The following is a 13,263-nucleotide window of genomic DNA, read 5'->3' as shown; positions in this document are numbered from 1 at the left end:
AACACATATTTAATTTAAAGGCATAGTGCCATATTTTTCTGTTATTTGTAGTATAATACCACTGACAAGTAACTTTAGAGCCCTACTGACAAATGACTTTCAGGACAAGTAACGCTGTTTTTATTGTATATTTTAAAAATACAATGGACATATTTGGGATCAGCTATAATAGATGTCAGTATAGATGTGACTATTCTTGCATTCACATTTAAAGTCAGTGGTTAAATGAAATGATTAAAATATTTATAGCTATGATACATATTAGTATATTATATACATTTTATTGAAAGGTTATTATTTCTCTGCATTATGCTACATTTTATGAAAAGTGCTTGGAGATAATATTTTTCAAGACTGAACCAAAGAAAAAATTCCTTAGTGCAAAATGTAAAGAATGATGATTTAAAAAATTTATCAATATTCATAAATTAAGATTTTTTTCAGTTATGAACCATTTCTTTTAAAAATATTATCGTGCTCACTGAACATATTTGGGGGAAAAGTAAAAAAGAAGTAAGGACCTTCATTTTTAATATCAGGTATAACTTTTTTCCTAACTTCTCCCTCCACCTCACTCCATTTCTTAATCTATTTTAGGTTATAATAATAATATTAAAAACCCTAAATATATCAAATATAAATATATAGCTTCAAATCATTCATCACAGGAAGACAGTGTGATTTTTCCTATCAAAGGGTTAGTCATTTTTTAAGTCATTAAAATTCATTTGGGGAAATGGGAATAATTTAGGGAACCACCACAATTATGAAATAACATGATAATAAAAGTAAAGTTTAAAAATCACTTACTTGTCTACATTATTTGCAAATGCAAAGTCTGAAAAAGAAATTCTAAATTAGTATTTCTCAAATGTTTATTCAGCATTTTAAAGCAATGAAATAATGCTATAAAGGAAAAAGTCTAGAGCATATGTTTCTGGGTTTTGAGCAGTCTTTCAGATAAATAGTTCAGTTCATCAAAATTGCCATGATGCCTAACCCCAAACTGAAATTTTCTCTCAGGTATAGAACCTTAGGTGTTTCTAATGTCTTGAGGCAAATTCTTTACTATAATACATGTCTCAAAACTGAGAACAACATGCTCTATCAATTTGGTTACCAATGGAATCCATGTGGGGATTTTTATAATTAAGATACTGAGTCTCATGTGCAGAAACAGAGCCTTTTTCTTTTTCAGATAGACACATGCATCTGTAAATGGACTAATAGACCAAATGTGGAAAAAATATTTAGGGCAGTTTAAGCCACTTGGATTCTTGGCATTAACTTCAAAGAAACAGAATAAACAAATCCTAGGTCATAAGATTCTACATCTTCGCTAGCTTTGGAGCTCAAAGGCTAGTCCTCAAAGCTTGGATTTCCTATGGTATCTTCTCGAGACTGTCCTTGCTTTGTTTATTCCTCTCCAGAGGCCCAGTGCCAGGCTAGTGATGGAATGTACCAACACCTGTTGGACCAGCAAAGCCCACAGTCTGAGCTCTTGCCAACCCACAGGCAGCGGGGACACTCTGCCTTAGGAGAGGGGTTCAAGGCATCGTTCCCATTACAAGTGGCTGGTGCAAGTCTTCCATTTCTTTGCTGATCTCCCCAGACTCTGTCTACATTTTCGATTACAAAAAGCTCACATTTTGCTTATCATGAATATAAATAAGAAAACAGTAAAAAGTGAAATTCCCCTTTGACCTTTCCAGTTCCTCATATCAGTACTATCACTATTAAGTGTTCTGTATGTATGCTTCCAGCCTCCTGTGTGTGTATACATGTGTACTCACATACATATACAAAAAGATTTATTTGCTGACAGAATTCGAATTTTGTCATTACTCCGCATTATATTGGGCTTCCCTGGTGATTCAGTTGGTAAAGAAACTGCCTTCAGTGCAGGAGACCTGGGTTTGATCCCTGGGTTGGGAAGATCCCCTAGAGCAGGGAATGCATTATATTACTCAAAATGCATCTTTTTTTTTTTTTTTTGTATTCAAGATTTATCATGGAATGATTCTTTAATCCAATAGTTTGTATTGTAAGGATGTGCCATAAGTTAACTTTCTATGAGTGACCGTTTAGACTTTCTACTGTTTTTCTATTACAAAAAATGTTTCAATTAGCACTTTATACATGTATCTGTTTGTGTGTGTGCAGATACTTCTGTAGTAGAGAGATTTCAAATTTAGTTGCTGTGTTGAATAGGTTGCATATTTTATATGTGCATGGGTTCTGTCACATTGCCATATGACCTTGCAAGAAAGTTGAACTAATTTACACTCCCACCAATTATGTATGGGTTATGCTTTTGTCTCTCCTCCACTTCACCAGCCTTTCCAGTGTTTGCCTAACTGCAGGATGAAAATGGCATCTCATTGCTTTAATTTGCACTTACTTGCTCACTAGTGGGGCTGATTGTTGGATGTCACATTTATTTCCTTCTATAATGTCCACATCTTTTGTCACTAGTTTTCAAATTGATTTATAGGATCCTTTGATATAATGGGCATTAACTTTTGCCTATTGTATATACTGCAAATATTTCTTCCAGTTGTGTTTTTTAATTTTATTCCTGGGATTTGAAGAAATTTCAAGTTGTCCTTGCTTCTCAAGCTATTTGGAATACAATTGATTTCTTTCTCAATTTAGGGCAAAGAGTAATAAAATCAAAATGTGGTGTTACAACTGCTCTATAAACATTTTCAAGTATAGTTCATTTCCAGTGAAAGAATATCATCCTCAATGTGCACATCACAGTAAGAACGAATACAGAAACTATAAAACTAAAAGGCACAATTTTAAGAGCTTACATAGGGAGTTCTACTAAGTTCATTATAAATGTTTGGTTTGTGGAAAATGGAGATTGAGAGATTAATTAGGGTCATGCTGCCAATTTGGGGGAGGGTTATAGTCAACCTATCTATGAATTAAGAATGTGGATTAAGAAGAAAGATTTCAAATGCAATGAAATACTCTCTCTATCCTTTCTTCCCTAATTTTGTTTTTGGAGATTTGATATGAAAGAAATGTAAAGCTCTAAAGGTAGTAGTCAGCTATCCTCCTCACACTTGGAAAACACTCTACGTATGATAAACAGATGGGGGTGGTCTTATATTGCTTGTTAATAGGTGCATTGGTTGTTTCTAAGAGTGGGGATTTTCTCTCCAGAGGTTCCTTTTCTACTACAGCATGGCTTATCGCCCTGCCCCGCCACTAATCCAGTAGCATTTAGTTTGAGTATTAGCTTTTACATGAACTAAAAGAAAAACCAAGTGGCTAACCAATAGAACAGTCCAACTTATCATGCAGTTGTTATGTGTCAAATCAGCTGGTGCAATGGTTTGTGTAATAAGCATCCTGACAGCCAAAAGAAGATATCATCCGCTTTTTAAAAATCAGGAGGCTGAAGCAGTCATGTCCAAAACAAAACGTGTAATTACTAGCAGAGCTGGTGTTTAGATCCAGGAGAATCTGATCCTAAAACTTGTTTCTTGCCTCTACACTGGTTGTTCTCTTAGTGGGAGTATGCATCAGAATCACCTGAAAGGCTTGTTAAAACATAGCTTCCTTGGCATGTGCATATGCAGCAAGTTACTAACTGATGCTGCTGCTGATTTGGGGGACTACACTTTGATAATCATTGCTCTACACTATAGCCTTCTGCATCCAGAACATGTCCTCCAGGTATTTCTCCTATTCTATGGGATATATAGGGGATTGAGGAATATGTCAAATTATACTCTGTGGAAACAATCATACAAATCAAGACATTCTATAATGTAACTGGCCTGGTCCCTTCAAAAAGTCATGGGAAAACAATGGAGGCTATTTTAAATTAAAAGAGACTGAGATAGTTGGATGGCATCACCAACTCAATGGACGAGTCTGAGCAAACTCCAGAAGAAGTGAAGGACAGGGAACCATGGCATGCTGCAGTCCATGGGGTCGCAAAGAGCTGGACACGACTTATCGACTAAACAACAATGAAGAACCACAACAACCAAACATAATTGTGAACTCTGACTGGACTCTGGTTTGGAAAAGCAGTTGTAGAAGTCATCTTGGAACAAGTGGGAAATTTGAATATGGATTATATATTAAATAACATATAAAAATTAAATATAAATACACTGTTTTCCTTAGGTGTGATTATGGCATTGTGGCTTTATAGAAGAATGTCCTTATTTTTTAAATTTACAGGCCAAATTATTTAGGAAGGAAATTTCATTATGTCTGCTACTGAAGCATTTAAATGGTTCATCAATACTTGATATTTTTGAGTTTACATAAGAAGTAAAGCCTCATGCTGCTGCTAAGTCGCTTCAGTCGTGTCCAACTCTGTGCGACCCCATAGACAGGCTCCCCTGTTCCTGGGATTCTCCAGGCAAGAACACTGGAGTGGGTTGCCATTTCCTTCTCCAATGCATGAAAGTGAAAAGTGAAAGGGAAGTAGCTCAGTCGGTCTGACTCTTTGAGACCCCATGGACTACAGCCCACCAGACTCCTTCATCCATGGGATTTTCCAGGCAAGAGTACTGGAGTGGGGTGCCATTGCTTTCTCCATAGATGATGGTGAATACAGTATAATATTAATTGTTGAATATATAGGGACATGTATAAGTGTTTAATATTTTTTCAACCATTTCTGTTGGAAAAACTTCATGATAAAAAGTTGACTTTTCATTTTGATTTTGCCTTTTTTTTAGTCTTGCTCATTCTTGAATAATAATTTAGCTGGTTGCAGAATTCTTGGTTGATTATTTATTTTCCTTAGTATTTTAAAAGTATTAGATCACTGTCTTCTGATTTCCATAATTGCAGTTGAGTGTGTTGTAAATCTATAAATTATTCTTTTGTAGGTAGTCTACAATTTTCTCTCTATTTTAACCTCATTTTGCCTTTGGTGTGGATATTTGTTGCTGCTTTATGTCTTTTATGTTTTTGAATTGATTGTGTCTGGTGAATCTAAGGATTTATAACATTTAAACAAATTCGGAAAATTGCCAGCCATTACCATTTCAAACATTACCTTCAGCCCAATTTCTCTATTTTTCCCTGTGGGATTACAACATTTATTACTAAATTTATATAGGAAGTAAACATTATTTCCAAATGTCTCCTTATCACCTGCTTATTTTTCTATGTTGCATTCTGGGTAATTTCTTCAAAACTATTTTCCAATTTAATATCTTTTCCCTTTGTTTCTAGAGAATCTATTTGGTTATTTTTCAAATATATGTTGTCTCACTGGCAAAATGTCATGAGGAAAAGGCTTTTTGTCTTTGCACCATTTTTCATCTCCCCATGTGATACCTGATGGTACAATAACCACTTGGCAACCATAAAGCAGATTAAGAATCACAGAACAAAGGATAGATGTATTCTCAAACACCGAAAACATCATTTAACTTTATACTAACCTTGGACACTCTTTGTTGTGTGAGTAAAGTAAAGCTCTATTTGCTTAAGTCACTGTAGTTGGATTTCTGTTACATACAAGAAAGTTAAATTCCAACTAATGAATACATTACTGAAGATATTCAAGTTATACTTACATATGATCACATATGATCACAGTGTATGAGAGTACAACCAAATAACAATGTTTATTTCTGGATGCAGGAATTGCAATGATCTTTATTTATTTTTAATATTTTTCTATATTATCAAAAACGTATAGCCTTAATTCATGAAATTGTCCAGAGTCATTGATAATAGTAGCAATTGCAGCTTATTCACTGAGCCCTTTATGTTGTGCTAGATATTGGGATGTGGACGTCAATGTGTTATTGTTATCACATTATCTTATTTAATTTAATATACACAAATGATGAAGGTTGCATACTTAATTAGGCTAATAAAATTAAAAAATATTTCAGTACGTAAGTGCTTAGCTTACTGTAAATTGAAGTTATTATAATCAAATTAACCAAAAGCTTGTGCAGTTTTAATTACATTTGTTTTCTTTTTTCAAAATACCTGAAGGTACTCTCTGCGCTGGTTTTTGCTTAAATGGTGATCGAGGATCCCATGAGGCATCAACTTTTCCTCTGAATGCTATTGATTGAACAATATGAGCCTTTTTATGGTTAAAAAGCGTAATCATCGACCTTCTTTCCTTTTCTGTAACTTCTGACAAATGCAAAAAAGCAATGTTATTGCATGGCATTATATGCAGAGTGAGTAAAAAAATAGAATTTCTGTCAAAAATGGATTTGTCCTAATTACGTTGTATGTAAACATCCTGTCATAATCAATTTGTAAAAACTCTACCAAGCTAATTCCTAAATCTTACAAGCTCAATATATGTCCCTCATGTCACAGGGCACAGATCTATCTTATCTCATCCAGACATTCTAATGCATCACCATGGATGATTGAAATTACAACTGTGCTACATCTCTTCTTTTCCTCAAGGCTATGAGGAAAAAGAAGAATAAACATATGGTTTTAATATATCCTCATTAAGAAGTTTCTCAGTTACAAATGATTAAGAATGTTCACATCTGTGGAAAGGTGAGTAGGTAAGTAGGTAAATAGCACTTATGGGTAAAAGAGACCTCAAAAAATGTAAAATATAATGCACTGAGGTTGATTATTTTTTTGTGGCTTATACAAATCAGACATACTAGTTTGTCTGCAATGTCTAAAAATATATCACAAAGAGGTTATGATTGATTACATGTTTTAGTATATATATATGCATATATACTTGCAGAATTTCAAAGAATATGACTTATTTATTTTTTAATATAAATTTATTTATTTTAATTGGAGGCTAATTACTTTACAATATTGTATTGGTTTTGCCGTACATCAACATGAATCCACCACAGGTGTACACGTGTTCCGCATCCTGAACCCACTTCCCTCCCCATACCATCCCTCTGGGTCATCCCAGCGCACCAGCCCTGAGCATCCTGTGTCATGCATCGAACCTGGACTGGCAATTTGTTTCACATATGAATATGACTTTTAGAATTTAAATAGGCTAAGCCTTAAGAGATTTAGTCCAATTGTCTCATTTTTGAAATAAAAAATTAAAAGAGTGCCAGGGGGTCAGCGAATGAGTATTCAATACATAACTGACAAAAAAAATAAAAATTTAAAAAAGAATAAGGAAAAACATGTATTATTGACAAAGCTAGAATCAAAAGGAGACCTTTCTCCAGGCTCTGTTAGATGGTCTTTCCTATGAAGTCGTCAACAGACAAGCTCCTAAACTAGAGCAAACTTCATTCAGCAAAAATTTCAAAAATAAATAATTGAAAAACTTTCATTTACAAAGACAGTTATTTTCAAAGATCAAAGATCATCAGCATTTTAAACCACTGAGTTATAAGACTGGCTCTCCAATATTTCTCTTCAAGAAGAAATGCTCTTACGATTTCGGTCAAGCAACTCGACTCCTGGAAGGTGGTAGATTATATACAGACGATACAGGTTATACTGGCACAAAGGGTTTTGGTAGAGAGCTGCAAACAAAGAAGCCAAATTAAGATGTCAGATTTTGAAATCAGTTTCATTTAACACATTATAAGAAAAATCGCAAGATTAATATGAAACGTAAGTATATATGAAGCCCTGCTTCACAGACTTTTGGTTTCATCAAAACCTTACCTATTCATTGCAGGACTTACTTTTTCTATCTGTTAAATTCATTCATTCAACAAAAATTTTTGGAATGCTTACTATCTTTTAGGAACTGTGCTAGGTGCTGAGGATGTATCTGTGACCCAAATCTGCCACAAATGGGAAATTTTTTAACATGTCCATAAATTAATCAGTAAAGGAAGAACATAATATCAGCTCTAGAGGGTTCTGAGAAGATTGAAGGCAGGAGGAGAAGGGGACCACAGAGGATGAGATAGTTGAATGGCATCATTGTCTCAGTGGACGTGAGTTTGAGCAAACGCTGGGAGATGGTGATGGACAGGGAAGCCTGGTGTGCTGCAGTCCAGGTGTTGCAGAGTCGGACATGACTGAGCAACTGAACAGCAATAAAAGAGGGTTCCTGCTGCTGCTCTTTATTAAAGGATTTGCTCATTTGGTTCTCTTCTTCCCCTCTCAAAGGTCACATTGGTGTCTGTGAGGAGATGAGCTGAGATGTGGTACACCGTTTGAATAGAGTTTTCTTTCTTGGCTTCCCACCATTGTGCCTAGTTCAGAATATGTAAAGCCAGTAGCAGCTTCAGGTCTCAGCAGGAGCAGAGGTGAACAGATGCTGGTTTTGCACCCTGCATGCCTCTGGCCAAGCACGGGGGCTTCGGATTTCCTTGTGTGGAGGTGCTAGGATACCTAAAGAACCATGCTCGCTAATCCAGTTGCTGGAGGTGGGAGGCATGCTAATGCAGAAGAACTCCTGGCATTTCTCTCATGACATCCCTTAGGCATCAGAAGATTTTAAAAAATGCATCAACATTTAAAAAATCTTCAACTGGAAGTTGTATTTTATTTTCCAGAGAAAAGGTAGAATATTTTCCCTCTCCTTCTTTAGATAATATTAAGCAGGGTTATTTCAATACAGTCTTTTATAATTTTCACTTGGATATCTTTAGCTATTGGATTCTGCCTACATGGAATTTCTAGAAAATGATTCTGGAAAATATACCTAGTGAGGAGAACCACTAGATGGCAGTAACAGAAAGAGCTCCAGCTATTGTACAAATATCACTCAACAAAATGAGGCTCATTTAATGTACATTTAGCTGTAGCATTTGACTATTTATAGAATACTAAGTTTGATAAAAGCATGAAAGTATTAAGCACTGGAAACCCAGGAAAAAACTGATTAATATTTATAAAGAAGAGTTTGCAACATAAAGAAGACAGGGGCAGAGGGCATGCTTGAAAAACAAACTGTTTAGATAAAAACTGAAGAAGCTAATTATCTGCATGCTTTTTTCTGCAGGAAATAAAACATTCTGATATTTGTTGTATAAACACTAACTTTTCCGGCTAATAAAATCGTTATATATAGCTATTCCCTGTGGAAAACATGAGCTTTAGAGGGACTTAAAGCAGGCAATGGAAGACACCTGGTGCATAATAAACAAAAGTTATACGAGGAAAGGCATAAAAGAAAATGTAGAGCCAGGGGCAACAAGAAAATTTAAAAGAAAGGAAATATGTATGTATTGGGGGAAACTAGAGGAAAAATAAAATGGATATTTTTCAAGATTTCTTAAGTGACAAAACTGGTTTGAATTTTAATCTTAAAAGACAAGGAATTTAACATAACAAAATAATTATAACTATAGGATGGGGAATAGAATGGATGTATATTAAACCAGTAATAAGGACAGATTTAAAAAGATCCACAGTGATCATGCATTGTAGTTTCAGCCAGAAAAAGAAGAAAGCGATCACCTTCAAGAATATAAAAGCAAAGCACTGTTGTTTTTAATGAGAGTTTAGGAGGAAGAAAAATTCACACGCACTATTGTGCATAAGGCTGCTCTGTGGTTACTGACTTGGAGAATCACATCCGACACCTCATAACCCTGTCCTACATTGTAGCAGCTAGGAGCAGAGTCTGCCTTTGCATGTGATGTTAGTGGAAAATGCACAAGCATCTTACAATGACGTTTACTTTGGGGATACCCTTCATAGTCTGTTTTCCCTCTGAGAACATTACTATTTAATTCCTTCTCTTGGTTTTCTTCCTAGTGCTTGGTTAACTAACTTATTTATGTATTGTAATACTTCTGGCTTTTGCTAAACGAATCACCAAATTTGGATCTACTAATATTGCTTGTTAAAAAGGTGTCATAATACTAAAAGCTCGTGCTTATTGTGGTTCAACATTCATCTCATCATAAAATCTAAGTGGTAGCAAGTCAGAAAACTGGGCTATTATTCTCAGTCTCTAAGTTAACTTTAAAAAATAGAATTAAATAATTTAAAATTATTCTGTTTTTATTATTCACTTTTTTTCTTACTCAAATTTTAGAAGGAAGCAATCTTATTTTTAATTCTTTTTTCCCCTCCATACTATCAAGCATTAAATATTTTGGATTTATGAGTTTTGGACTGATGCTACTAAAATTACCATAAATAAAGTTTCAAAGATATGATATCAGTTTCCTGTGTCTGAAAGTTCTGAAAGCCTTCTATGATGTATGGGTACATTCTTTCAGGAACTATGAAGTGAAATTGCTTACACTTTCACTTTCAATAGGTTAATACTATTTAATCCACCTTTCCTCTAGGCTACTTATAGAGTACACCTTGATGGCGCCAGCACTGTCTTGCTTATCTTAATTTGGGATTCTGAGTCTAAGCAATTTACATCTACCCAATAATATATCAAAATGTTTCTACTACTTTACTGCACAAGCTTGAGCTCCATGAGTCACATGTGTGAAGCTATTTATGGAAACAGAAGAGGAAAAAAAAATTTATCTAAATAATTAGCACCAGTTAACTTTCAAAGCAAAATGTAAAATCCCATTTAAATGAACCTGAATATTTTTAAGATCATCTTTGAAGAAAGCTGATGTAATTAATAATGTGTCAGCATGTTCATTTTAATAGATGAGGAAATGATATAGAGAAGTTAAAAGCAGTTCCATCTGTGTCTGTACAGAGAAGCCTGTGGAAGGAAGCTTGCTGCTGCTGCTGCTGCTGCTAAGTCTCTTCAGTCGTGTCCAACTCTGTGCGACCCCATAGACGGCAGCCCACCAGGCTTCCCCGTCCCTGGGATTCTCCAGGCAAGAACACTGGAGTGGGTTGCCATTTCCTTCTCCAATGCATGAAAGTGAAAGTGAAGTCGCTCAGTTGTGTCCAACTCTAGTGACCCCAAGGACTGCAGCCCACCAGGCTCCTCTGTCCATGGGATTTTCCAGGCAAAAGTACTGGAGTGGGTTGCCATTGCCTTCTCCAAGCTTAGCTGTCAACAATCAGACAGAGGTTCTGGCTCAAGGTTATTTACAAGATCAGAATCTCCACTGTTACCATTTCAACTAAAATCTCTGGGTCACAGCTTGTCCTGAATATGGAAGTGATACCTGATTTTTGAAAGACAAACTTGAACTAAACCAGGGGTTAAGAGAGTGAGGGATGCTCTTTCAGGATAAATAGCAATAAAAGATCCAGCTGGCTTTTTAATAGAGTGGACTGTTCTACTGCATTGTATGGGAGAAGTAGTCCTAACCTCGAGGGGCATTTCGGGGTAAAGAGTCTCAGATAAAGTAACCATTGAGGGACTTCCTTGGTGATCTAATGGTTAAGAATTTGCTTTGCGATGCAGGGGCCATAGGGTCAATCCTTGATCATGTTGACTAAAAAGATGTACAACTTGAGAGTTGCAAATTAAGTTTTATTTGGGGCAAAATGAGGACTGCAGCCCAGGAGGCAGCACCGCAGATAGCTCTAAGAGACTGCTCCAAAGAGGTAGTAGGAGAAGGTCAATATAGAGGATTTTGATGAAGGGGGAGTTCAATACCATTAAGCATTCATTTTAGAAAAAGTTTGTTGCTAGGACCTGATGTCACCATGAAGGAATTTAGGGCTTTTCTAGATATGAGGAGATGCAAGAATTGGGATCGTAAAATCTGTTCCTAAAACTTCTATCTAAAGTCCTGTCCCACAAGATTGCCTGAAGCACAGAGTGCCTTACTCCACCCTGAACTCTCTCAGGGGGTGTTGAAGGTCAACAGTGCGGGGTTTAGTCTCTGATGGCCATGGCAAATGCCCTTGTTGTTCAGTCGTTGGCAACCATCTTGGCAAGCACCAATTTGTAGTTGACAGGGAACTAAGATCCCACAAGCCATGGAGCAACTAACTAGAGAGTCTGTGCATCATGAGGAACGATCCCACAAGACACAATGAAGACTCTGTGTGCTACAACTAAGACCTGACTTGGCCAAGTAAATAAATAAAGAGACCATTGAGACCATGATCCCACAATGACCTCTCAGCATCCCTCTTCACTCCCTGACTATTGCCATCAGCAGTGGACTGCGGCCAACTGGGGAAGGGCGGGACAGGATATGCTTAAGATCAGAATCTGTAAAAGCTGGAGATCGCACCTTTGAGAAGGGGCATTTCCTGTCTCCAGTGGTGAATCCTTAAAGACTGCAAGGAAAGCAAGTCTTAACAATTCTGGAATGTGGGAATCCAAATATACCTTCTAATAGTGGAGCTTCATGAAACACAGAGACAATTAGAAATGGAGAGACTAAAGATTTAGAAACAGAATGGGTTCAGCATTTTGTTGCTGTTGGAATGTTTTTTTCCATGTAGGCAAAGAGGCAGGGAGGCTGAAGGTCAGTGAAAGTCTGCAGCCACAAAGCAGGTCTTCGACACCAGTACAGATTTAGAAAGAGTTTGGAGGAGAGAAGGGAAGAGGAAAATGGAGCAAGAGAGGAAGGGTGTGGAAAGGAAGACTGCCTGGAGAGAAAAGGTGTGTCCTGCCTGACTCAGCCTGGAAGTCAGGAATTCCAGTTTCCAGGACCTCACACTCTGCAGCAGTTTTAGGCCTCCCTGAAGCTCCCAGCCATGGGAGCAATCTTGGGCAATCTCTCGGCAGTTCTCTTCATAAATGCCAGTGGAGGGTGCAGTGCTGAAATGGACTAGAGGTTTACCCTCCAGGCTATTTTCTCACCCTCTAAAGAACTAGTAATTGAAGTGGAATAATAACATTTTAGCATTTTATATAGTTTTTACAACTTGAAAAGACAAAATTCTTAACACTTGAAAATACATGGATTTCTCATTTTAGTTAATGAGCTGAGTCTATTCTGTGATTGCAAATGAACCTTATAGAAACTTAATTTGGGGACATTACTGCACAAATATAATTCAGTTCAGTTCAGTTCAGTTCAGTGGCTCAGCAGTGTCCGACTCTTTCTGACCCCATGAATCGCAGCACGCCAGGCCTCCCTGTCCATCACCAACTCCCGGAGTTCACTCAGACTCACGTCCATCGAGTCAGTGATGCCATCCAGCCATCTCATCCTCTGTCGTCCCCTTTTCCTCCTGCCCCCAATCCCTCCCAGCATCAGAGTCTTTTCCAATGAGTCAACTCTTCGCATGAGGTGGCCAAAGTACTGGAGCTTCAGCTTTAGCATCAGTCCTTCCAAAGAAATTCCAGGGCTGATCTCTTTCAGAATGGACTGGTTGGATTTCCTTGCAGTCCAAGGGACTCTCAAGAGTCTTCTCCAACACCACAGTTCAAAAGCATCAATTCTTTGGTGCTCAGCCTTCTTCACAGTCCAACTCTCACATCCATACATGACCACTGGAAAAACCCTG

At 36.9% G+C, this 13,263-nt stretch overlaps 1 protein-coding gene across 3 annotated transcripts in view; it reads right to left on the bottom strand.

Annotated features, from left to right (window-relative positions):
• The window catches only part of LRRC72 (leucine rich repeat containing 72), a 70,290-nt gene that overhangs the window by 334 nt on the left and 56,693 nt on the right, over window positions 1–13,263 (bottom strand). For all 3 annotated transcript variants that reach the window (XM_010862162.1, XM_010862163.1, XM_010862164.1), the window contains 3 exons: window positions 7,392–7,481; window positions 5,986–6,138; window positions 811–838 (listed from right to left, as the gene is read on the bottom strand). In XM_010862162.1, the coding sequence (XP_010860464.1) occupies window positions 811–838; window positions 5,986–6,138; window positions 7,392–7,481 (271 nt within the window). The remainder of the gene's footprint in view (window positions 1–810; window positions 839–5,985; window positions 6,139–7,391; window positions 7,482–13,263) is intronic.

This window comes from Bison bison, unplaced genomic scaffold (assembly GCF_000754665.1).
Source record: "Bison bison bison isolate TAMUID 2011002044 unplaced genomic scaffold, Bison_UMD1.0 scf7180017864479, whole genome shotgun sequence".
Classification (NCBI taxonomy): domain Eukaryota; kingdom Metazoa; phylum Chordata; class Mammalia; order Artiodactyla; family Bovidae; genus Bison; species Bison bison.
Note: the sequence above shows the minus strand (reverse complement) of the source record. Positions and strands in the feature narration are given on the sequence as shown.